At 40.8% G+C, this 25229-nt stretch overlaps 1 protein-coding gene and 1 long non-coding RNA gene across 7 annotated transcripts in view; one reads left to right on the top strand and one right to left on the bottom strand.

Annotated features, from left to right (window-relative positions):
• LOC145438386 (uncharacterized) overlaps positions 1-23491 on the bottom strand; it is a 226414-nt gene extending 202923 nt beyond the window's left edge. The window contains exon 1 of the long non-coding RNA XR_013914923.1: positions 23049-23491. This is a non-coding gene — a long non-coding RNA (uncharacterized LOC145438386). The remainder of the gene's footprint in view (positions 1-23048) is intronic.
• LOC145438363 (3-galactosyl-N-acetylglucosaminide 4-alpha-L-fucosyltransferase FUT3-like) overlaps positions 1-25229 on the top strand; it is a 51667-nt gene that overhangs the window by 4636 nt on the left and 21802 nt on the right. Inside the window, exons 2-6 of one of the 6 annotated variants that reach the window (XM_080315765.1) lie at positions 9041-9251; positions 10986-11174; positions 11500-11684; positions 14696-14801; positions 17394-17588. In XM_080315765.1, the coding sequence (XP_080171891.1) occupies positions 9041-9251; positions 10986-11174; positions 11500-11684; positions 14696-14801; positions 17394-17499 (797 nt within the window). In that variant the 3' untranslated portion in view covers positions 17500-17588. Of the gene's footprint in view, positions 1-7788; positions 8057-9040; positions 9252-10985; positions 11175-11499; positions 11685-11741; positions 11877-14695; positions 14802-16916; positions 16952-17393; positions 18138-25229 lie in introns of those variants that run through there. The other 5 variants (XM_080315764.1, XM_080315763.1, XM_080315762.1 and 2 more) reach the window with 5 other exon arrangements.

The following is a 25229-nucleotide window of genomic DNA, read 5'->3' as shown; positions in this document are numbered from 1 at the left end:
CGCCATAGTGAATTGACTTTGACAATTGTAAATATAAGGTAAACATAGCTCCTTTGACAAAATAGGCTTCCAACCCCTGTCATATACGGACTAATATCTTTAACCAGGACAACACCGTCATGCAGCATTTTTGCGGTCGCCATTCATCACCATCACAACATATGCATTCCGTACCAATGATATATATCTACGTACTATAGCTGTTGAACCGACTATTTCGCTGGCTCCAACCATCCCATTGCGTATGCGTCTTTTATATCGGATGGTAATCGTCCATATAGGCTCGTAGAACATGTTTTTGGAAGTATTTACACGCTTATGGCATAATTATACAACCTTAAAACCACTGTTTTGTGTTTAGTTAAAGTGTTTTAAACAACCATTTGTTTTCAATGCAACCCTGGTCAACGTATTGTTCTGTCAGAACGTAACAGCGTGCCACCAATTGCTAATGCACAAATGAACTTTTAAATATTGTGGATAGAATTAGTCATTTCAGAAGGACGGGGTTTCGATTTGCAACCCCGACCCCCCTGCTTACGCCGTTGCACACGACCTACCGCCATAATTGTTACAATTCGACTTTACTATGGTCGGGCTTAATTGATGAAAGCTGAGACCGGGGCATCATCACTATTCATATGTATGGGTTGAGTAAGTCACTTGGCCTCCGCGGAACCCCGGGATCTAACTGACCAAACACCGTGGAATACCGGTTGACAACCACTGCGGGTTAGAATAATGAAACCACGTATGACGCGAGAATTTATTGTGTTGATGATGGGTGATTCTTTGACATCGGGTGTAATTCAACGAGTTAGGCCTTAAGGATCTCTGGATCTCTGACTTACGAATGGCGGGGATCTAATTCTTGTTTGTAACTGGAAGATTTCGAATAACTCAAACCCATCACGTGTCTGAAATAATCACACTTTGTGACGTAATTAACAGCGTATTTTAATATATTGTCAAGATGTTGGGTAGTGATCGAGGACACGATTTGTCTGTGCTTACGCGAACCAGCTTCATTTTAACTCCGGGATATTGAATTCGAGGATACAAAAATATACCGTACGTGTCTGCTATAGTGTTGACTTCGACGTTATGGTGCTGGCGCCAACGTAGCTGAGATGAGCGGAATTTTAATTGCTATGTCCTAATCCAATCCTAATCCAGAAATTTTGTAAATTCTAATCTAATCTAATCCTAATCCGATTCAAACTTAGAATTTCATACAGAAAGCCTACGTCGTATGCCTATAATTCTGTAATTAGAAATAAAACGCTCAATGAGTGCCAAAGTACATGAAGTAACTTTGCTAGGACGAAAAACTTTGTCGCCACTTGCTGCAGGACATCAATCTCCCCGAAAATCGGTAAATCCAATCCTAATCCATGCTTAGCTCTGCTACGTAGTCAGCCATGTCGGAATAATATGCATAGGTAATAGCATAATAGGCCCACATTGATATACCGGCATCATTTGACGGATAAACGCATCAGAGAGATGCTTAAATGCACCGATCGCGCCTGTAGGCAACATGAACCAACCCTATTCCTACCAACAGCACCTATTCCGCCACGTTGCGGTGGTACTGAGTGCGGATGGTGCGAATTACCGAAAGGTTCAGGTTCGCGTGAACTCGAACCTTTTTGAAAGGTTCTGTGTGAACGCGAACGTGAACCTTGTGACGTCACGTGACGTCAGTTTGCTAATTTCAACCCTGCAATTCAGTGAAGTTATATATTAATGTACTACACGATACCTATAGCGGCGACTCAAGCCACATTATGCCACAATGTTGAAGTATGTGCTGACCTTTTAAACGTCGCCAAATGTATCAAATGAAGCAATCAAATGCTATAATAATCCCACAAAATCAATATTGTACGTCGCGTTGCCAACAATTTCGACGAGGACTTGCAAGGGAATATGAGCTTACGCCTCAACGGTCAAGGCCAGACCGGACAATGCATTCGGCGTCTGACTATTGTCACATTGATATTGAGCAAAGTGTAAAACGGGTTTCTATACTTGCTGTCGATATTACCCCACAGACAAGTTGTACAGTAGCCAACACCCCAATCGTTCAGATTTTGTTTTTGTGATACAATAGACATATCAAGATGGATCACGTACTCCTGCTGGATTTTTTACTTTCGACAACGACGTACTATTTATATCAATTCCAATGAATGGTTGAATAAGCATAATTCGCTGAATGTATTTCGTTCTTGATGTTGTGTGATTGCGGGTCAAGTTTACAGCAAAGACTCACTAAATATTCACAAACGGAAGCTGAATATTTCGATCAAACCTTTGTAATTGTAACAAAGCAAGTAAAAGTTTTGACATTGACAAGGTGCATCCTCGTTAAGTGTTATTTTTTTACTGCCAGCGCCTTGCATAGAGTGGTCCGAAGTTGAGATGCAGAGAATTTAAACCCAAGACGTTGTAATGACGTGAAATATTCTAATACATGAAAAAGGTTCACAGTGCAGAACCTGCCAAGGTTCGTTTGGGAACGTGAACCTCTAAATTTCTGAGGTTCACACACAGAACGTGTACGTGAACCTCACGTTCAAATCATCCCTAGTATACTGAGCTTATGAAATTTCGCGCTCTACCACTGGATTTCAATCCATACAATGACGTACCGCACTACCGTGATATGGCTGCTTCACTCTATAGCGAGACGTTGGACTGTCACTTCCGTTCTTAGATGACTGAGATTGTGGCTACCTGGTATTGTGATCTGATGAAAATATGGCACCTTGCTAACAAATATGGGTTCCTCATGAAGCGTTTCGTCATGTTCCTTTTCGAAAGGTTTATATTATAAACAATTCGTAGAAATCACTACTTGTGGCTGTACTGTACACCGTCTATTGTCACCAATTAAATTGCATGCAACCCCAATTATGTATTGTTAACACTAGAACTACCGGAACTTCGAACTACCTAGAACTACCATGTGGCTTTTTTGACGCATGTTGAATCTTCTTCGATTAAATGCATTTACCGGAGCTAAAATCAGCACAAATCTCAACAAACGGCATCGGAAACCATTGTTCATTGCGCTCACAGCTACTTGCAATATTTTACATACACCTTAGGTCAACACTTATAATACAAATCGCCGTTTTTGGCGTAACATATAAGTGTTGCTCTGGTGTGCATTTAGTATTTGAGCACGTTCTTTAAAAATTTAGAGTAGGTTCCAGATCCGCTTTAGCCACATCATCATTGTTGGTTATTGCTGACATATCATAAAGCTTATCAGATAAGATTTGCATAATTCAATTTTGCAACTAATCCTCGATTTGCTTAGTTTTAGAGTATCGGCATTTTGGCAAGTAGACGATCATTCACATTCTAAGAAAACATGCACGGACCATCGTCGACTTGTTGGTACCCTCATAGAATACTGCCTTGCAACCTGACCAATAATATCCCCTGGTTTTGTTTCGTTATAACATTTAACCGTCACTGGTTTCTTGTTTGTGTTGTTTCTGAAGGAAACAGTTACCTCCTGTTGCAGTGAACTCAATATATATGTGTACAAATTCGATCTCTACACTGGCATATCGCCATTACGCTTATCAACAAGATGATAGCTTTGAAAAGTGTGGCTACATGAAGCTGCCTGTGTTCCTTCTGGTCCTGGGTAGCTTCAAGCAACTTTTGACAATAGTGTCAACTGGGACTTCGTTTGCTTCTCCAAGCGTATACAGCCACATTCACGTAACATTGTTTCGAGATGGATTACATCAGACTCTTCACATTACTATGCTTGGCAAATGTATAGATTATGGAAGAGGTGTCCTGTCCTATCCTTGCCTAAATATGAGACGCCCTTGTACAGATACTTGGTAGCAGCAGCGTCCACCATCTGACATTTTACCCCAATTATTTACTGGCATTTCGACCATGTAATGAACGAAAACCATATTATCTTTATGGAATCCACACCTTTTTTTACTCCTTATGTCAATGGAAAGATCATGACTTCCATAAATCTGTTCTTCGAGAGGGCCTAACTAAACATAATGCACCCATGCCCTCAGTCCTCATATGCATTCTATTCACTAGATTCAGCTCACTCTCCCCCCGAAGATCCATCTCGTAGACCGGAGCAAAGACCCTTTGCCCTTGTACAACCCTAGTATATTAGTATGGATGTCGGCCTGGTCTAATGGTACATTTCAAATTTCATGTCCTGTAACACGCTGAGCTTCAGAAATATAATATTACAGAGCTTTGGTGACTTGGAACGAGGAAGATCCGGGGCCTTCTATTACAAGGGATGTTGTTGCTAACACAGTTAGACCGAGTCAATATTAACAAAGTTCTGTTGTTACAAACGGCTTTTCTGCGTTTATCAGATACATAACCACTTTCAAGAATATGAAACTGCGATGCCTGAAGGTAGAAAAGGTGTAATGCGTCAAAAAAGCCACTCGGTAGTTCTAGGTAGTTCTGTGTATAACTTTTTTATTTGTACTAGATGAGTGATGAAAATCATGGGTAAGGTGGCCTACATAAAATAAATAAAAGTCAAGAAGTTTCAGCCGAACAGCGTAAGATTTGACTGAATGCCAGCTCTTCAAAAATGAAAATGCGTCAAAAAAGCCACTTGATCGTTCTAGTGTTAAATATCCCCATAAAGACCATAACACTCCACCTGTACACTCCATGGTGGGAATATTAACAACCTCCAAAATATTGCCGTAAGTGGCGGCTTATATGTGTATCATACACCCAAAGTACCGTATAATTTCTGAATCCCCGACTTAAGCTGGAGTGGTAGTCCGAGTCGACAATCTGGTTGTAGTAATGTTGACTTCAAATTTCAAAACTGAATAAGTCGTGAGTGCGGCTAGGAAAAATCCGGTACCTTGACGAATTCGATTGCGCATCGAGTATTCGGCTTTGAGTCGAGTCTATAGTACTCGGGTATAACTCATGGCATCATGACAGTATGGATGATTTGGGAATTTAAAGTATGTACCTTTTTGGGCACAAAGAATACAATCCCAGTTTCAAATCAAATCTTTATCTTAAACGTGATATCAAATCTTTATCCATCATTCGACAATACCGATTTCATTGCACGTTCTGATACAGATGCGGTCTTATCACAAAGTCATAGAGATAAGTTCTTTCCAGTAACGTGATTAGTAGGGCGAGTTTCTTGACATGTCAAAATAAGTCGAAAGTTTTGTCAAAATTGTAGCGTTAGGTCAAAAAATTGTCAAAATTGTTTACAAAGTCATTTTACAGCTCATAGCCTACTTTATAGGCTCACCGTAGTAGGCGGCCCGTTATCTGCTCATTGTGAATCATAAACGGTCAAGTGAAACAAATAGGTTGACATGGTGGTATGCTCAACGTACCGCAACATGCTAACTGAAGCAAGGCTGCGTGGGTGGTTCTTATGTCAAGAAGCGCAGGATGAAAAATTGTGATGTAGACCAGTGGTTCTCAACCACCGGTCCGCGACGACATTTCTGCCGGTCCGCCAGCATATTAGAATTTTATACTTTAATTTCAAGATGCAATGCTGAAAGCTTGTTCATTGATAAAATAAATAAAACATCAAATTTTAAACTGATTCATAACTTCGTGAGGTAACATAGGGCTGCAAACATGTTCGATTTGAATTAAAGTTCAAGACGTGTCGTTTGACGACAAGCAAGTGACAAGTACACAGAATAGATACGAGCCGACTCATCGCTAAACAGCACAGTTTGATCATTGGTTTTTGATTCATTCATTTTGTGCAGGACCTTAACGGGGGCACCCCCAACCGCCCATTTGTAGAGGGGCCGAGCTTGAATAGGGCTCAAAATTATTTCGAAAATGAACATAAATCATAAATCATAGCATATTTGAAACTTTTTCGAAGATTTTTCAATTTCTTTTCCGCTTTGCACGATTTAGTATCCCTAAATGTCTTGCTTAGCCTATTACGTGCCCTTCTCTGAGAAATACGGAATGATTTACAGGTATTTCGGCGTCAGCCATTACCACGCCACGACGTACCAACGCATAATGAAGCTTAGGTTAACATGGGACTCCGAAAAATGGGCCAAAAATTCGGCCGCGAGAAAACCGCTTCGCTCGTGAATGATCGAAAATTTTCGCTATTGGCGCGATTAAGCTACGTAAACTCTCTGCTTACGCTTAATAGAATGGATGTTCTCACAAGTACAGGTGAAAACATCCACCCAACTGTAGGGTCTGGGAGTGAAGCCCCCGGAAGTTTCACTTATCGCCCTGTGGGCGCCCCAAGACCGGCGTTTTTGGGTTGGGCTGACGAAGTGCTTTTTCGGACCGGATTTGCGGATGGTCGGTATAGCTGCTGTAATGTGTTTTCATGCGGCACGCATTGTATTCGTATTGGTAGTTGCCATAGTATAGCCTGTTTCTGGTGGCAGTGGGCAATGAGCAATGTAGCACGAAAAGGTGCTTGGTTCGACTCCGATACAATTCTTCTCTCGATCTCTCGCGTGGTCGGTTAAGCCTACGGCGTTCGGCGCGAAAGACTGTAAAGGTCTCTCGGCGGTAGCACGTTTATCTGGACAAGGCAATTCTACCTCGACTCGGCAGACTCACTATCATAAAATCACATGGATGCCATCATGAATAATAATTGAATACGATCAAAACCCTCTAAATTTCACTCTCTAGCACAGGGGTGGGCAAACTTTTGAGCTCGCGGGCCGCATTCAACATATGAATTCATTCGCGGGCCGCACTATATAAAATTGGAATTATAAACCAAAACGCAATATTGATATTTGATTATATAGTGAGGACATGGAGACAATATATGGGCTTATTTAAATCAAGCCAAATATTGCTTTGATTATATCGTACACGCGTCAGAAACATATATTGGCGAGATTTCAAAGGCAGGCGGACCTCAATAACCAATTTGTAAAAACTATAGAGATGAAGGTCGGTTAGCCCGATTCTTAGAACAGGATTGAAATATAAATCTGTGAGCAGTGATCTGTTTATAGATTTAGTAATTCCAGTTTTGGCTCAGTTCCAGGACACACAATACTGACAGCATTATAGCCATGTTAGCTTCAAACACGCTTCTACTAGTTGTTGATAAAATATAAATACCCCCAGTCTACGCGTACAGACGGCGAATGTACCCAAGACACGCCCGAATCGTTTTTTATAAGCACATCACTGAAATAATTAAAAATGAAGCGGGCAATCTGAAATCCCACTAGTGATCCAAATTATGTCAATCTCGTCGCAGCTATCCCGCTGTGATATCAAGTATTTACCTTAGATCAGAGGTTCTCGAATTTTTTAAGACACGCCCCGCCTCCTTATGATGGTCAAAGATTTCGCGCCCCCTTATCGTCATATCACAAAACGCAACCAGGATGCTAGCAAACCTAACGGGTAGTTTGGTGGCGTGGAAGGTTACGACTGTGAATTACATATTTAAAAATCTCTCATCCAGACTAAATACATGGCAATAACTATGAATTGGATTAAAATCGCGCCGTGCGCGAAAGTTTTTTTTTCAGTCTAGCTCAGCTTCGACCCCCCTTCAGATGCTTTCACGCCCCCAGTTTGAAAACCACTGTCTTAGAATTATCATGGTGAAATATACTAGGAAAAAGTTAATCAAGTCCCTGCATTAATTCGGTTTTTAGTACGCATTTTATCAGAATTTTTTAAAAGTTTCTCTAGACTCTCGCGGGCCGCACAGAACGGCGTGGCGGGCCGCATGCGGCCCGCGGCCGTAGTTTGCCCACCCCTGCTTTAGCACCATATAATTGCTAAAAATGGTTGCGTACTCTACATTTTGGCTTCATTGCAAGTTTGAAAGTTCACCGGTCCATCAGACATTTTTTGAAATTTTACCGGTCCGCGAGGTGAAAAAGGTTGAGAACCACTGATGTCGACAACATTGTCAGAATGAAGCAACATGGTGTGTCACCAGCAGTGCACGCACAACCTCGGTGTTGCCATCCAACAGCTGCTACGGTTGAACGTTCGTTCTCCATCCTTGACAAACTACGTGGTAAGGACAGACACTTTCTATACCCGAGAATGTAGGAAAGTATCTTTCGTGGTACCACACCAAATTTTAATTATATCTACCTACCATAATGCGTGATGTATCTACTGAACTTCTTCATAGGTCCAGATTTCGTTAAAACACTTCAACTACTTAGTCACCTCTTGTCGTTATACTAAGACTGTTATCCTACTTCGCCCAGACATTGCTTCATTGATCTTTTGCTACCGTCGTTTAATTTTACTTTTTATTTTTATTTTTTAACTAACATTTTTACAGCCAGAATGTATAGAGCCAAGTATACCTGTGACTATGTCCTTTGAGTATAGAATGTTTGTTCTTTTCACGTGCACAAGGCTTCTACAGCTGGTTGCCCAATTTTCGGGCAAACCTTGTCTGCGCGTGTGAAGTGAACACGGTGAACATGAACAGCCTATCACTCATCAACGACTCTATACAAAACACTGATCGAATGACAAGTTATTTCAACTAAGAGAAAGCACTACAAACGTGTTGTCTCTCTCTTCACCACTGCGTAACGGATCATCGGAAAATGTATGATTTCACGATGACAATCACAAAATATATGTGTACAAAACTGTACTGTACAATATACCTACATATGTCTACGCATGTCTCGCTCAACTTGTTAACAGACTATAGACAGACTTATGGACTATACGAGTCCAGCGCCATGTCACGTCTGGGCAATAATTTACCATCTCAATGCACAAAGGAAAACTAGTCTTGAAATTAAATTGACAAATCAAAAAGAGGAAAACGTAAAGCAAAGCAAAGAGGTTGTCGCGTCCCAACCAACGCCAACGGAGCAGTATACAGTACCAATTGCTGATGCAATGATTGAGATGACAGGTGAGTTATGCAGATGGTATTTGGCTTTATAATTGGCAACAAGCATTAGGAACAAACGAAACTTTTCCGACAAAGCTATGATTCGTGACATTCTATGTATATGCATATATTTAGCTGTCACACACCATCACAAAGTAACGACGCGACCGAAGATCGTATTTTGGGCGAGACAGCATCACAGTATCGACTGGAAATTCGATGAGTTATTGAATGGAGACGGTGGATGCGAGGTCTCTTTTCAGCGGAGGGATGCTACGGCGGCGGACGCTTTGATATTTTTCGCGAAATCTTGCAGTCCAGATGATCTACCCCAACCGCATTTGCGGTGAGTAAGAATTCCGCGCATTAACACTCGCAATTCATTGACGTTATGAAATTGTCCAAATTTGGTATTTTAATCTAGCTAGAGACTAGGGATGGTGTGAACGAGAGGTTCACTTTCGAGGTCTGTGTTTCAACCTTAGAAAGTCGGAGGTTCGCTTTCAGAAATGAACCTTGATAGGTTCTGCGCTGTGAATCTTTTTCTTTTATTACAATTACAATTTCACGTCATTATAATATATAGGGCCTATTATTCCGGTTTCCAAAATTATTTGCTCGCAAGTTTGATCGGAATGTTCAGCTTTACGTTTGTGAATCTTTAGCGACTCTCTGCTGTGAGGTATACCCGCAATCACACAATAGCAAGAACGAAACACACTACATGTAGGAAGTCAGCGAACTGTGCTTAGTCAACCATTCAAATATATGCATCAACGAAATTGATATAAAGAATACATCGATGACTAATGAAAGACTAGTGAAACAAATCTATCAGGTGTACGGGATCTATCTTGATTTGATATCCTTATTGCATACCCGATTGGCTACTGTATTTCTTGTTTCAAAGATAATGTATGGGGCAAGTATAGAAACGGATGTGTCACCCTCAAGAATACACATCTGTCCGGTCTAGCCGAGTCCTCGTTGAAATTGTTGGCAAAGCGACGGAAGATATTGATTTTGTGGAATTATTATAGCATTTGATTGTTCCAGTGGATACATTAGGTGACGTTTAGGAAGTCAGCATGTACTTCGGCGTTGTGTTATAATGGGCCCGCGTCGTCGCTAGTTATCATGTACATCGATATATTACTTAACCGAAATGTAGCGTTGAATTGGGAATATGACGTCACGTGACATCATAGGTTAACGTTCGCGTTCACACAGAACATTTCAAAAAGGTTCGCGTTCACACGAACAAGAACCTTTCACGGGTTCGCACCATCCCTGCTAGAGACGATAACTTGAGAATTGCTCGATATCATGTACTCCTGCTATGCTGATATTCGTTATTCATGTGCTGAGGGCGTTGGAGCATGCATTGACTAAAGAGCTGTACGTTGGTTGATCCAACACGCCGGCTGCTTTAATACGTATTTTGTATGAAAGCGTCCCTTGGCTACACTGAATAAAAATTAGTGGCAACGTTAATTTGGATAGACGAAAGAATATATATACCTACTCAGTATTCGTATAACCTTGCCATTGTAGCTTGGGCCGAAACTATAGTCACAGCTATATATCCTGATTACTAGGGCTAGGGCAAGTTTTTGCAACTTTTGCAACTTTTTTTTACAGCTTCCGGCAGCTTCCTAAATACTCGTAAGATATGTAGAATGCTGTTTTAAGCCGTTTGAAGGAATCTTATAGTGCAACTTTTTGCAACCATTGTCCATTTTTTTTTCATGGAACTTTTTGCAACATTTTGCAACTCTTTCGATTTTTCAGGAAAGTATTTTCGATTTTGGTGAAATACACGGCCAAATTCGACTCAAACACCGTAAATCAGCTTTACGGGTATTTCGGGAGTTGAGCCGGAAAATTGACCTTATTTTTAGTCAATCTGGGAAGTTGACCCTGTTTTTAGTCAACCGAGCAATATGTGGTCTTTTAGTGCAACTTTGGTGAAAAACTAAATGCAACTTTTTACTGCAACTTTTCTCAAAACTAAATGCAACTTTCCACGGATTTAACTGCTACAAAAACTTGCCCTACTGATAACCGTTCTTGTATCCAGAAAGGCGAATCAAGTCTACATTTGGTTTTCCCACGAATCTCCATGGACTACAGGGAATTATTACGGACGAAAACTGACCGAGTATAACGATTTCTTCAATTGGACTATGACGTACCGAACGGATTCCGACGTACTCGCCGCCATGTGGCCGACGCCGGCCATGGATTATCTTCTCTACAGAACAGGAAGGTAAAAACTACGGCTTTACAAAAAAGACAGCAATGCAGTATAAAACGAACGCACATCCTCAGAAAGCAGTTTCAAAATATAGCGCTAGCATATAAAGTTATACTGTTCGAAACAGCAACCAGCAAGCTTACATCTCTACTTATATTCAACCCGGTTTCTGTCGTCATAGTATACCGAATATAATACGTGCGATGCCATATAGGCTGGTCAGTGGTCATTGATCGTGTGGTAGTGAAAATGAAGACGCTTAAGCAATTTTTGAATATAGTATGCCTATGAATAGCGTCAAGGTGTACCAATAAAATGTAGCTTGATTTTACGACAGAGTGAAGGATATGGTTGATACGGGTCTGACAACGAAGGCTGGATTAGGCCTAGCGCAATACCGAGAGCAAATAACACGTTTGCTAAAGATCAAAAAGGACCTCGTCGCTTGGATTGCGAGTGATTGTCACATCACGAAAGGAGCGTCCAAAAGACTAGAAGCGGTCCGCAAACTGGAAAATACCGGTAAATACCAGCCGTTGTTCTAATAAGAACATATTGACCACATTCATTCGCTTACAGGCAATAGCATACGGCCTTCGATGTGAAATTATGTGGCCATAACCTTGAGATTTTATGTACGACAGGGGTGTCAGCACGATCCGCGAGCCGCTTCCGGTTCGCCAGACGATTTCTTCCGGCCCGCGAAGCAAATCTGAGTAGACTGAAAAATACTTGTATTCAGCCAATTTCAAACGAATTTGAGATTTTTAGTAAGAAATACTTCCGTCACATAATAGAAAATGTCGAGTATGTTCATTGTTTAACGCTGTTTAACGCTCTCTCATTCACGGAATTTCATGCAGATGACGTCATATTTTGTGATACGATTGCTGATATACAATGTTCTTTCCAATTCTCTACTATAGTTGCTGACGAGTACCCCTGACGAGTGTCAGCCGAAAATATTCGGGTTCATTTCAATATGAATATACTTTTCAATTGTATATTGAAGTTCTGTACCTCCAAGAATCTGATCAACGTTCATAAGCCACGTTATAACCATGTAGTTTCACTCTACTCGTTATTAGGAATAAGTCGAACCCTTACGAGTAAGTCGCCGACATTGCGACCAAATTCCGAGAAGGCAAATAAGTGCACACTTTTATGAAACAATATACCGATAAGTAGTTATTCGCGGAAGGGAAAACCCCATGGAATATAATAATTCCACAAAAAATAATTCAAATATCAGTGGCCGGATCGCTGTATCCCTTCTTCTGACTCAAAATGTAACCGGCGCCCAGAGAAACCCGAATGGCGGTTTAATAATAATGAACCAAATCCGAGTTCTACAGTTATATATCTTGTATACCTCGTCACAACTCATACGCAGTGCTACCGCCAGATTCCTATACTGAAACGATGGAAGCATAGAAATATGCCGCCTTATATCGTCGTTAATGCCATTGTTTTAGCGGTTTATAACTGCATTCAACCGACCAACCATCGTATTTTTGTCCTTCCGTTGTTTGCTTGAATTGAACCCCTACGAACCATAATATGATGTAATATACGTATATAGGCTTGATACTACCACATTTATGTGGAAAACTATGGCGTTGATTTTGCGGTGACATTTTGGAATCATTTTACTGCTCCGGCCCGCGAGCAAACTGAGGGTTTGAATCCGGCCCGCTACAAAAGTTGAGTTTGACCCCGCTGATGTACGATATGGCGACTGACCTGTTGAAAATTATGATATTCGTATTACTTCAGACATTGTTTAGCTGTTGCACGTACGTATTGCGCAGTACATGCCTAGTGTTTGTTGATGACTGATTTTAGGGTGGATTATGCGCTAAATCCTCTGGTGGACCAACTAAAATATGCCTGAATACCTCCCGCTTCCTGATCCCGCTAGGCGCCTGGATTCGAGGCTGGATCAATGCATTTTCGACATGAAAATGGCGTACCGACCGTTTCGTAATGGTAGTGGCAGCGCTACATTCACTTGTTGGAACAAACCATCACTTTTCCGCACTGCCTTTCCAATATTACTTGTCGACCTAACCCTATTGTGAAAAGAGGTCACAATTACCCACAATGAACGAGCATTGCGAGCAGAAACTTTATCAGTATCCATATGCACTGTAATAATTATATATCATAGTGTTACAACCGTTGTAAGACCGTAATTCAAGTACCTTTAGCTCGTCGGATACTACCAATACATTATGCGGTCTGCATTCAATCAGTCCTTATTTGGGCACAAACTCTCCTGTAACAATTCACGACATGAACGCATACATATTACGTATGCATATTTATATATATATGCTAGATGGCAACATAGTGTCCTATATGGTGTCGACACAAGCAAATCTCACGGCTCAGTGAAATTGTATCACGTCACAATTTCCATTTGGCTACAGGCAATTTGACGGTCATTTTTGACCGGCTTGCCGAGCATTAAATTTGGTAAAACGGGTATCAATGGAAAGCTGATCCTGCACTGATTACGAAAATATAAATTTTATTCCGCTCGTGGCCCTGGAACTCCCACAATCAGCCTCGAATTTTTCATTGTTATGGAAATTTGCATTGGGACGCAACAATGCTGTCTGGGGAAACGAGAGAGAACCTCATGACGCAACAATGCTGTCTGGCGAAACGAGAGTGTAGCTCAAGAGAAAAAGGTCCAAAAAGCATTGTTGCGTCCCAATGCCAACCTATATAACAATGAAAAATTCGAGGCTGATTGTGGGGGTTCCAGGGCCGCAAGCGGAATAAAATTTATATTTTCGTCATCAGTGCAGAGTCAGCTTTCGATTGATACCTGTTTTACCAAATTTAATGCTCGGCAAGCCGGTCAAAAATGACCGTCAAATTGCCTGTAGCCAAATGGAAATTGTGATGTGATACAATTTCACTGAGCCGTGAGATTTGCTTGTGTCGACACCAGACATGGGGTGATTACTTCATGAATGTAATCGATTGCGATTACGATTACTTCTGAATCACGCGATTACGATTACGATTACGATTACAGCAAAATCGGGAAGTAGTCGATTACGATTACGATTACATTGGAAAAGTAATCACGATTACTCAAGATTACATTTATTTTGCATCGCAGTAGTTATATTGGAAGACAATACATGGATTTCGCTGGAAAGGCCCAATGATATAACAATTGTCATTAAAATAGATGGGACATTTCCTAGTTACGTCATAATGTACCCATTGTCCATTTTATAGAGGACAGTTTATCGCACCCAATGATTTGCATTCTTGCCAGGTCCATAACTGCCGCACCCCCAATTCCCCAATAGGGTGGGGAGCGCGGTTGGAGGGGACTCAAAAGTATTTTGTCAACCAACAAAAATTATAGAGTATTTTCGAGAGATTTCATTAACTTGGAATTTCTCTTTGATCTTTGCGATTTAAATGTTTCTAGATAGCTTGATTTCGAAATGCACACGTCTCCCCCTCAAGAAATAAAGCATGCATAATTCATAGCAATATGCATTTAGGTGCCAGTAAATACCGCTCCTCGACACATCAAAAGACATGCAGTTTCGGCCAACATGAGACTCCACGAAGTGTGCTATTAAAGAACGACATTGGCCAAATCTTAGGGTATGTGTCCATTGTTAATAGCCGCGCTAGGTGGGCGTGACTAGCAGTCCATTCCTTCCAATCTAAACCCACGATGCAAATGCCACCCGGGTACCCACAGAGCATTAGACATGACAATTTGTGTGTGCGTCTCACGCAAGTTTTTCTTTTAGAATGCTGTTTGGGCCACTACAATCAATATCTTTTGGCTATATAACAGACCGGAGGTCACGAATTAACAACATACAATAAAGTAATTATTGCAAGATACCAGATGTTATAATTATGAATTACACCCCCCCCCCCCCCCCCGCTCTCCAGGTAAATCTGACCAGACCATCGGGCGCTGAGATAGGACTAAAAATGCAATATAATGCAATTACAAATATTATTGACGAAACTAAATCTTCAACTTCAAAATTGACTACCCTATGGGGGCCCAAGACCAAAGTTTGGTTGGGGGAAGCTTTTGCTGTTTTGATCATGATTCTAGCTACAACCCAACCAATTGTGAAATAGCGATTGGCGCCCGTTGTGAGTAGAATAATATGAGAATAACAGAAAGTGAACATAAAATTCTGCCTTCAACTTAATGCAGATAATGTAATGCAAGCAGGTGCCAGTACGAGAAACGGCCAAACAACGGCCCAGTTATGATGTATATCAGCAGCTGTTGATTTTAATGCTTCCTTGTGGAAAATGTAATGTTTTATTTGACGGGTACAAAATTTTAAACTTTGTCTGCTGTACGTTCGTACCATAGGCCTACTGCTCGCCAAGCAGCAACGGTGAAACTGCATTTAACTATAGAATTAGAACTATTACATTCTATAGTTTAACTAAGCATAACCAAACATCGATACAAAAGTTGCTATTTTAACTTACGCAGAGAGGTGAATATGATTAATTATCCTGATGCAAGGTAGTGGCGTCTGAAATATATTGATAAACCGATATACAGCACGGTGGGTTTTCTTACAATCACACTAATTTACATCGAATATCTATTTGCTATGTGTGGACAGTCTGGACACTTCCTACGCAATGACGAGCAAAGCTAATATGCTACCTCTGACGTAATAATGAGCAGTGGCATTTGAAAATCGAACGTTTGTGCTCTCAATAACTGGTATAATATATCTTCCTTGTTCACGAGTGTTCAGTTTATGTCACAGTCCTTGTACAAATAAAAAGTAATCGTTCTTTCACAAAGAAATCGATTAAATATTGGAAGTAGTCGATTACGATTACTTCGGGATTTTTTCGAATGTAATCGATTACGATTACGATTACTTGAAAATGCTGTAATCGTCGTAATCGATTACGATTACTAATCGTGATTACCCCATGTCTGGTCGACACCATATAGGACACTATGATGGCAATGTTGAAGAGCAAATTCGCGTGAGATAATGACCGCATGAGGGTGTCAAAGCGCAAGTCGAAGTCCAGCAACCGGCATGCGCACGGATCACAGCACTATAGGCAGGGATGCCATACCGTCCTTATTTATAAGATTTGTCCTTATTTCGAAGGGCCAGGTCTTAGAAAACTCAATCGTCCTTATTTCTAGGAAATGTCCTTATTTTCGACTTTCGTCCTTATTTTCAACAACTATAGAACTCCGATCGTTTTCCACTGGTATCTGTGTTTCATAATATTTTTAAATTATGCTTTTGCGTCGGTATTTTATGACATCTTAAATGAAAGGAACTCCCGTGGCGTACACACCACAAGATTTGACTGCTAAGTGGTGAGATAGGTATAGGGCAGTGAGTGACCGTATGGATCAGTGGTTCCCAACGTGGGCGACATCGCCCTCCCGGAGCGAAAATAACGAAGGGGGCGGAGAAATGACCCTTTTTTAAGTCTACTCACGAAAACTGAGCTGTAAAAGTGTAATTTCGAGGCCGAGCCGAAAAGTTGATTATTTCTTTTGTCAACTCGCCGGTGATTACAGTTTGTATGCCCATTCTTCGGTTCCCAGTATCTGGGGGGGGGGGGATGATCGGCGTGGAGCTTGAAAGGGGGCGGTTAGTCGAAAAAGGTTAGGAACCACTGGTATAGACAGCACGACACATGTCATCTTTTTTGTGACCTGTCCTATTATATTATCTTCTTTTACTTTTCATTCAGTGTACATTCGTCTTAATCTTCAACGCCTGGGCCAGGTGGGTGTTTGATTTTAGTGACTGCTCAAAGTCGTTTCGATACCTTCCTATCTTTCATTGTGCCGCAGTCTTGTGGTGCATTGAAATGATGAAATTTTTAGCGATAAATTGAATTGAAATCCAAGCTACAATTACAGGTATATCTAGACCGGAGCTGTAGTGAGATACATGAAGCACTTTCTAGTAACGAGGAGTTGCTGGAACATATTGTTATTTCTGGCTCAAAGTATGGAATGTGATATGCCACGGCTCGTATAAATACAAAGTTTGTACAAAAACTCATTTTTAATCCGAATCTCATTTTTTGACTGTCCTTATTTTGGGATCCATGTGGATGACAACCTGCTTATACTTACTGATCTTACAAAATTAAAAGCATTGTTTCAACTTGTGTATCACGTCTCACATCCAAAAATTAAGAAGTGACATTCTATTCTTCAAGGTCTCAAGCTCACAAAATACGGAAAATGCGCCGGCAGACCTCTCTCATTCAACTTCACAATTCTATTCCAAACTCTATCAACCTACAAATTCTATCTCGCATTTGAAAACTCCCTCCATTGCACCGATTATCTCACCGAGAAAACGATATTCAATAGCTTCATATCCGGGACGGTGCCTGTGATACACGGACCAAGGAGAACAGACGTGGAAAAGATTCTCCCGAGGGGGTCGTATATTTTCGTCGAAGATTTCCAAACTCCGCAATATTTAACGGATTATTTAAGTTACCTCGATCGGAACGACACGGCATATATAGAATATTTCAAGTGGTGGACGGATCCTGGCGCGCAGACCTTTCCTCGATATGGATTCAATTTCGGTACTCAATATATGCCTCGTGTCGCATCTTTACCGGAGTATACCCATAAAGACGTACAGGACGATTGGTTGGAGTACGAACGATTTGGCTTGTATCATTTGTGCCGACGTTTGAGGAGAGGCGATCATCTCAACAAAACGCGAAGTATTCCGAATCTTGCCAATTGGTGGTACGGGTCAGAACCTCCTGAATGCCGGAATTGAATTAATTTGCTTCCGAATTACAAGGGGTGCTCTTTAGGCCGGCGAGCAGTGGGAAAAAAGAAGATATCGGTTCAGAAAGGAACATCGTCATATAGTTCGCCACCGTGAACCTTTCTACGTGAAAAACGTTATGCAAATAAATTACTCCATCCGTTTCAAATCTCCCTCGTGCAAGATGCTAGATTTGTGTTGGTGGTATTGTATATTCCGCTCCATATTCGGCCTGCACAGTGCATTGAGAAATGCGAGATATTTTTTCTTGGGCAGATAAAATTTTATGATTAAAAAGGTTGCTGGCGGTGGTCAGAGTTGAATATCTCGAAAATTGTCAGCTTTGCATAATTTGATTAGAACAATATTTGTAAGTACAAAGTTTTTTAATCAAAGTAAATTAGAAAAAGACTTGGTGGATGGTGCGAACCCCTGAGAGGTTCTGGTTTGTGTGAATGCGAACCTTTTTAAAGGGTTCTGACTGAACGCAAACGTGAACCTATGGCGTTACTTGACGTCATATCGCTAGTTCCCACCCTACATTTTCGTAAAGTGATATATCAACATGGTAATTAGCAACGTTTCCGGCCATATTATGCCGCAATGCTAAAGTAGGCCTACATGTACGGACTCTTTAGACCACCTAATGTAGGGTTGCCATAGGTCCGGAATTTCCTGGACATGTCTTGAATTTTACTAATCAAACTGCGTCCGGGAGGAAATGATAGAATATGTCCAACTGTCCGGAATGTTAAAGGCTTGAAGCATAGGCTGCTGAAAAAATTATTAATGAACATAAACAGTATTAATATTAGGCAGATATACGCTACTTGAATATTTTCTTCGCGTTGCTCGCGATTCAGTGTCACATATATATTGTACTTAATATGGGATCCACCGCCCTCGCAAAAATGCAATCAAAGCAAATCAAAATAACCATCATTTTGTGAAATAAGTATAATTCTAATCGCAATTATAAGATAAAGGCAGTGGCGGCTCGTCCTATAGGTCAGGGCAACCGGGGCATTGCCCCAACTAAAATTCTGTTCAATAACAATTATTTACCATTTATAGATGCACGACATTTAATATATACGGAAATCACAGCGAAAATCCCATTCATCTTGTGCTTTCGTTTGTAAATGCCCATGTATGGCGAAGTCTCTGCGAAAATCGAGATATCTTCTGTGTTTTAGCTTTGTAAATGCCTAGCCGGGGATGTCCCAGTAGCGCCCATAAGCTTTCGCTGTCTGCTCTCAAAGCGCAGAAAATTATTTTCAAGTTCCACAACTTGTTAAAAATATTCATGCAGCTTCATCTACATTCTCAGAGTATACGATTTTAAAACTCCGATGATAGTTTGCGGAGTGGAAGTTACGATAAGCGAAAGGCAAGTTGTAACGCGATATCGTTCGAATATCATTCGTTTTTATGATATTTAGACTGGAATAATTACACTGATCAACAAAATGAAAAAATATTTTTCGGCAGAACATCTGAGAGCCGTTTCTGGGGTTTTGAGGTTGCTGATTACGAATATCACATTAGTTTTGTCAGATTGGCTCTTTGTCCGAAGATATTTATACCCCTAAAAAGCCCAAAATTACTGTATTTACCCTTAAATATTTCACGTGGCAGGAAGAAAATCGTAGTTCTTTCTAATTTTATACTGCGCCTAAATTAGGGTTACCATATTTTTGTAAAGCAAATTCCGGACACCCTTTAGCGCCCACTAGCGGATTCAAAAATGAGGTGTAACACATTGTTTGTCAATATGACGTCACACTAGCAAAGCATTGCCCATCGACTGTATACGAATGGAGTGGAACATAGACCATGAATTGGGTCATCTGTAATGTGATATCTGGTGATTGCTACTTGCCAGGGTCTGCAACAAATTTGTCCACGGGCCGGATGAAATCGTCTGGCGGGCCGTGTCTGGCCTGTCCGGATTGTGTTTGTCAGCCCTACTATACTGTTAAGTCGGTGCGGCTATCTGGTTGTTTGTTTTAATCAGGTCTGAAACAACATTTTTTCTGTCCCCTTCCGCCCAAATAAAGCCCAGATGTTGGGCCCACCAGAGGGTAATCGGTGTACCTTCTTGGGCACTTACTATATGCATTTGGCTGTTAAAATTTATCAATGAATTCTGTCGATAATATTGATTTTTCCATATATTAGGCTACTATAAAATGCACCAGCAGGTTGCACATTCGGTGATTTCCAACTTTTTATGGTGGCAACGTCATTTCCAACTTGAAAATGTGCCGTGGCCAAGCTCAAAACTTGATAAGCTGAAGCTAATAACTAAAAAATTTCAGCTTGCCCAAACTTACTCACGGCCTAGGAAGCTGATTACGTCCAACATCATCGCGATTCCCAGATAAAGGCAAACGACCCCAAGATTTGGAACCACTGTCTGTGACTGAAGCATCCAAGAGGATTTGTCCTATTTTTTGACTTTTTGAAAGTGTCCTCGGAGGACGGCCAAATGTCCTCTTGTTTGAGATTTTGTCCTCTTTTTTGAGAATTTTGGTTAAATATAGGGCGAAATTCTACTGAGATACATTAAATCAGTACTGAAGTAACGCTCCGGCGGCTATTTCGGGAGCTCGGTCGGAAAGTTGCCCTTTTTTACCATTTTTTCAGGATTTTCCTCCGGTTTTGAAAGTTTTAAAATGTTGAAAAAGTGTCCTCTTTTCAGATTTCCAAAATATGGTAGCTCTACTTAACCAAGTCTAGGAATATACCGTTAGCTTATCATTGCGGTTACAATCGGACTTATTTCAGTAAATAATGGTTATTTATATTTATTTTGATTGCATTTTTGGGCGAGAGTGATTGCGTGGTGCTCATACTAATATCAATATAAGTTGCATTAACTCGCGCGCGGCACGAAGAAGAATTTTTATTAGCATAAATCTGCTTGAATATAATATTGTTTATGCTGATTTACGAAAATCTTTTGAGCCTACTTAAAGCCTTCAAAATTCCGGACATTTGGCCATATTTTAGAAATTCCTCCCGGACGCAGATTTTTCGGTGAAATTCCGGACATGTCCGGGAAATTCCGGACGTATGGCAACCCTAGCATAAATAGATTATTGACTATGAAGAACCCTCATGTCATTCTCGGTCATTCTATCAATATTAACATGACCTGATGCGAAATATTGGTTTGTCAAAAAAGCAGTTTGTCAAGCCTAAAAATTGTACTTTAGCACAACGGAAATACAATTCTCCTGCATCAATTGGTCATTCTACCAACATTAAAGAGGAGTATAAAACTATAAAATTTATCCTTGAAAGGCTTAATTGCAATACGCATATGCGTCTCATTTCTATTGTGTGGTAAATGGATAATTTTCCGCTGAGTCAACAAAGTATGTATACCTAGTAACCCTATCAAACGAGAAGCTAAATCTGGTATCTGGTATATTCGAATACCGATGAAAGATGCGAATTTCACATTAGGAAGGAGTTCACTGCATGTAATTTCTCCTAAGATGTAGTAACTAAAACTTTTTAGATGATCACAAAGCACCCAACTACAAACAGTTGGTCTGAAAATTCGTATATGCATATCGAAAACTTGAACACAAACATGAGCATAAAAGTTCACTTCCTGTTCAGTCATCCTGATATATTTCCTGATCATCTTGTTGATTAGTAAGGGGAGAGGTTCTACCAAGACATCAGAACAACAAAAGAAGGATATCAGGGCAGATGAGATGAACAATTGAACATATTATGTCAGACCATTACCGGAATCTTTGGAGAAACTGCACTAATTAGCTTACTTAAATAGCTTACAGACGAAAATCGTACAAAAAACAATTGTGATTTAAAATATAATATTATATTCCAACTGATTATTTCAAATTTACAATAGGTGGTTGACGTAAAACCGATCGAAGTAATGCCACGTTATTTGAGTATCTAGGTCAGAGGTCGCCAACTCAAAACGGGTTGCGGGCCACTTTTCAAAATTCTTCGAGGCCGCGGGCCGCATGACTTCAATATCAAGATAGAAATAGGCAAAGAAGTTTAACAGCCACGTTTTGACAACTCTACGTCAGTACAGTGCTGTCCTCTCTAACAGGGGAGACGGGCATAGTTACCACAAAGGAAATAATATTTTGTTGCGGAAATACAACAACAAAAAATCATGATCATCACTTTCATTCTATTTTGAGCTATGAGTTGCACACGTGCACACGGTACCTGACAACATTCTTCAGTAACCAAAGAAGATGTGAATATGTGCTATTTTGTGTTTATTGTTATTATTTATGTGTTTGTATCATGTGCTATTTTGCTATGCACGGCCGCATTTCGATTAGCCTACTTATGTTGGCTACGGCTGCATTCCAGTGCACAATCGTAATGAACTAATTGCAGGCCGAATCCCCATGTTAAACTGTCAATGTCCATTGCCGGTGAGCTCCAGACCAATCTATTTACTCATAACGGTTTACTCTGCGCACCGACATCGTGAGCACTCCTGTTGCAAATAACTCCAGGGCACCCCTTGTTGGTCGCGCCAAGCGCGAAAATTTTTTCACATTCTCAAGTGATGAACTTCGTTAGTTTCACATATTACGATCATATATTTATCCTTTCTCAGCCCATATCATCAAATTTACCGATAGTTGATGCAGGAGGAGTCTTCGAAAATTTAGGGAAGCCAATAATGCTGTGCTGCATCTTTGGGTGGTCCAATTGGTATTAGACCTCTTTGTTGCATGCTATTATTTCTTGACATCCCATCAGGATTGTCAATATAATGGAAACATGTTGGATTTGCCCAAATGTAGGCCTACCAGAAACAAAATTCCTTCGCCAGGAGGAGAACACGATTGCAAATTGGTATTCCTTTATGGGGCGCATCATTTTCCCGTGCTGTTCGCATCTGTACTGTGGGGCTTAGATTACAGAATACATTACTAAATTATTGGTGGCGAGATAGCGCAGTGGTATAATCCGCGGCTGCAACACCAATGGGTGCGGGTTCGAGTCCGGCCGAGGTCGACTTCCGATGCCTAAGTGTTGAAGGTTTACCTAGGCTCCTCCTCGCCACCTCATCCGCGCCAGCGGTGTCTTACAAAAGCCTAGAGGTGGGCCGTGCTATAAGTCGGCAGCTACGGAAAATATGAAGAATATCGGCCTGGTGTAAATGACCATAGCAGTCGACAAACACCATGAATACCCCAAAACAAACAAACATTACTAAATTAAAATCGAAAATCAACTCGCATGGAACCGCACCTGGCGCGAAGAAAATTTCAAGAATACTTCAAACCTCTCATTAATTAGGGACTCAATTCGTATATTCAATTTGCGTGTTGACGGCCGCCAGCACATCCTAATCGAAATAAGTGTCGACGGTAACATAATTTTCCTTCTACTGCCACAGATTTGGCCACGCCGGAACTAAAGATTCGATATTGGGGTTAGCTCGACACAGTACTTGCTGGAGAACTATCTCCTAGTAAAGCAGGGGTCGCCAACTCAAAAAGGGTCGCGGGCCACTTTTCAAATTTGGTAGCGGTCGCGGGCCGCATAAATTCAATATCAATATAAAATATAGGCTTAGCAACCACGATTTAAAGCTTTATGTTAATACAACGCATGTTATCTTACATAGGCGATGTGCAAATAGTTACCACATAAGGAGTAATATTTTATCAAGAAAATACATATACAACAAAAATCATGATAAACAATTTCATTTTATTCTGAATTTTGAGTTGTGCACGATATCTGGCAACGCTTTTCCGTGACTATGGAATCGATATTGGGGCTAGCGAGAGACGTAACTAGATGAAATACCAACTCCATGTAAAGCTTGATTTTAAGGCGAAAAAGCCCTAAAATAAGCCGTTTTCTACGCATCAGTGTCTGGGCCATTGCACGTCAAGGCAATATGCCAAGCCCATTCATATCAGCTAATTTTCCCTCGATGGAATGCTGTTGCCAATAATAGTTGCCATCGCTAAAGCCGTTTCGGTTAGTGAGGAATAGTGATGTTGGCACAGGAGAACAGTTTATTTTGAAACAAAAACAATATGTTGAAACTGTAATCAATTTCAGCATTCAAGAATGGTTTTTTAAGCATTCTTCCGAAACCTCAAATCAAGTCGAGGGCCAGGGCCACATGCGGCCCGCGAAACGCCTGTTGGTGACCCCTGTCGTAAAGCTTGGTCTTTTGCGGAGCCTTAAGTCATTTTCTAAGCTTCTCGGTCGTGGCATTGGTGGGCCATTGCACGTCAAGGTAATATGCCCATTCATATCAGCAAATCCTTCCTCCGTGGAATGATATTACCATCGCCGAAGCCGCATCAGCGAGTCACGAATAGTGATATTGAGCACAAGAGAATACCACACTTTGAACAACAACATTGTATTTAAACTGAAACGAATCTCAACATTTCAAAATGCTTTCCTATAAGTGGTCTTCCGAAATTTTAAATCAGGTCGCGGGCCGCATGCGGCCCGCGTGTTGGTGAACCCTGGTCCAGGTAAATACTTATATAGGCTACGTGACTAGAGTTTTTTATGTAGCTTACATGATATCCGTGAAAGTCTGTGTAAAAATAACAGGTAGATTGAATTTCTTAACTTTATAGTACGACTGAGCCGATTTTATATCTAGTCATTACCGCGAAAATGGGAGATTTTTGTCAAAATAGCCCCATGGGTTATCTCCACAACACGAGGCAATTTGAAAAAACTAAGGTCGTATTCGGAATCAGTGCCCTCCAAAACCCCGAAAACCACTCTTATTTTGTCTTACAAAAAATGTGTTGACCAGAGTTATCATTCATATTATTTACCTTCATAAATGCGCGTTGGGTAACTTTGCTGTCTTCAAATAGACATCGACCGGTGTGGGTGAGTCATGAATCGCAATTTGATATATGAACAATTGAACATAGACACTAGACAGTGAGCGATTTTATCAAGTAGGCTATGCAATCAATTTGATAAATCGAAAGTAGGATAATTGCCATGGTTGTGGCAAAACTGCGAAAGCATGGGAAAAGTATGGAAAAACAATTCCATACCATACCATGCTTGCACATCCCCTATTCCAAGGGCGGACAACTTCTCCATTCGTTGGGCCGGATATGGGAAAATTAAGTTCTTGGCGGGCCGGATTGCTGGATCGATACATTATTCGCCCATTTATCCTCATATGCAAGGAATAAATCGCATTTAATGAATGTATTTTAAGGACAGCAATGTCACTTCAAAGCCA

The sequence above is a fragment of the Botryllus schlosseri genome, chromosome 4 (genome assembly GCF_051294905.1).
Source record: "Botryllus schlosseri isolate E-star chromosome 4, Bs_hap1, whole genome shotgun sequence".
Taxonomy (NCBI): Eukaryota; Metazoa; Chordata; class Ascidiacea; order Stolidobranchia; family Styelidae; genus Botryllus; species Botryllus schlosseri.
The sequence above is the reverse complement of the archived record's forward strand: the minus strand, read 5'-3'. Positions and strand labels throughout refer to the sequence as shown.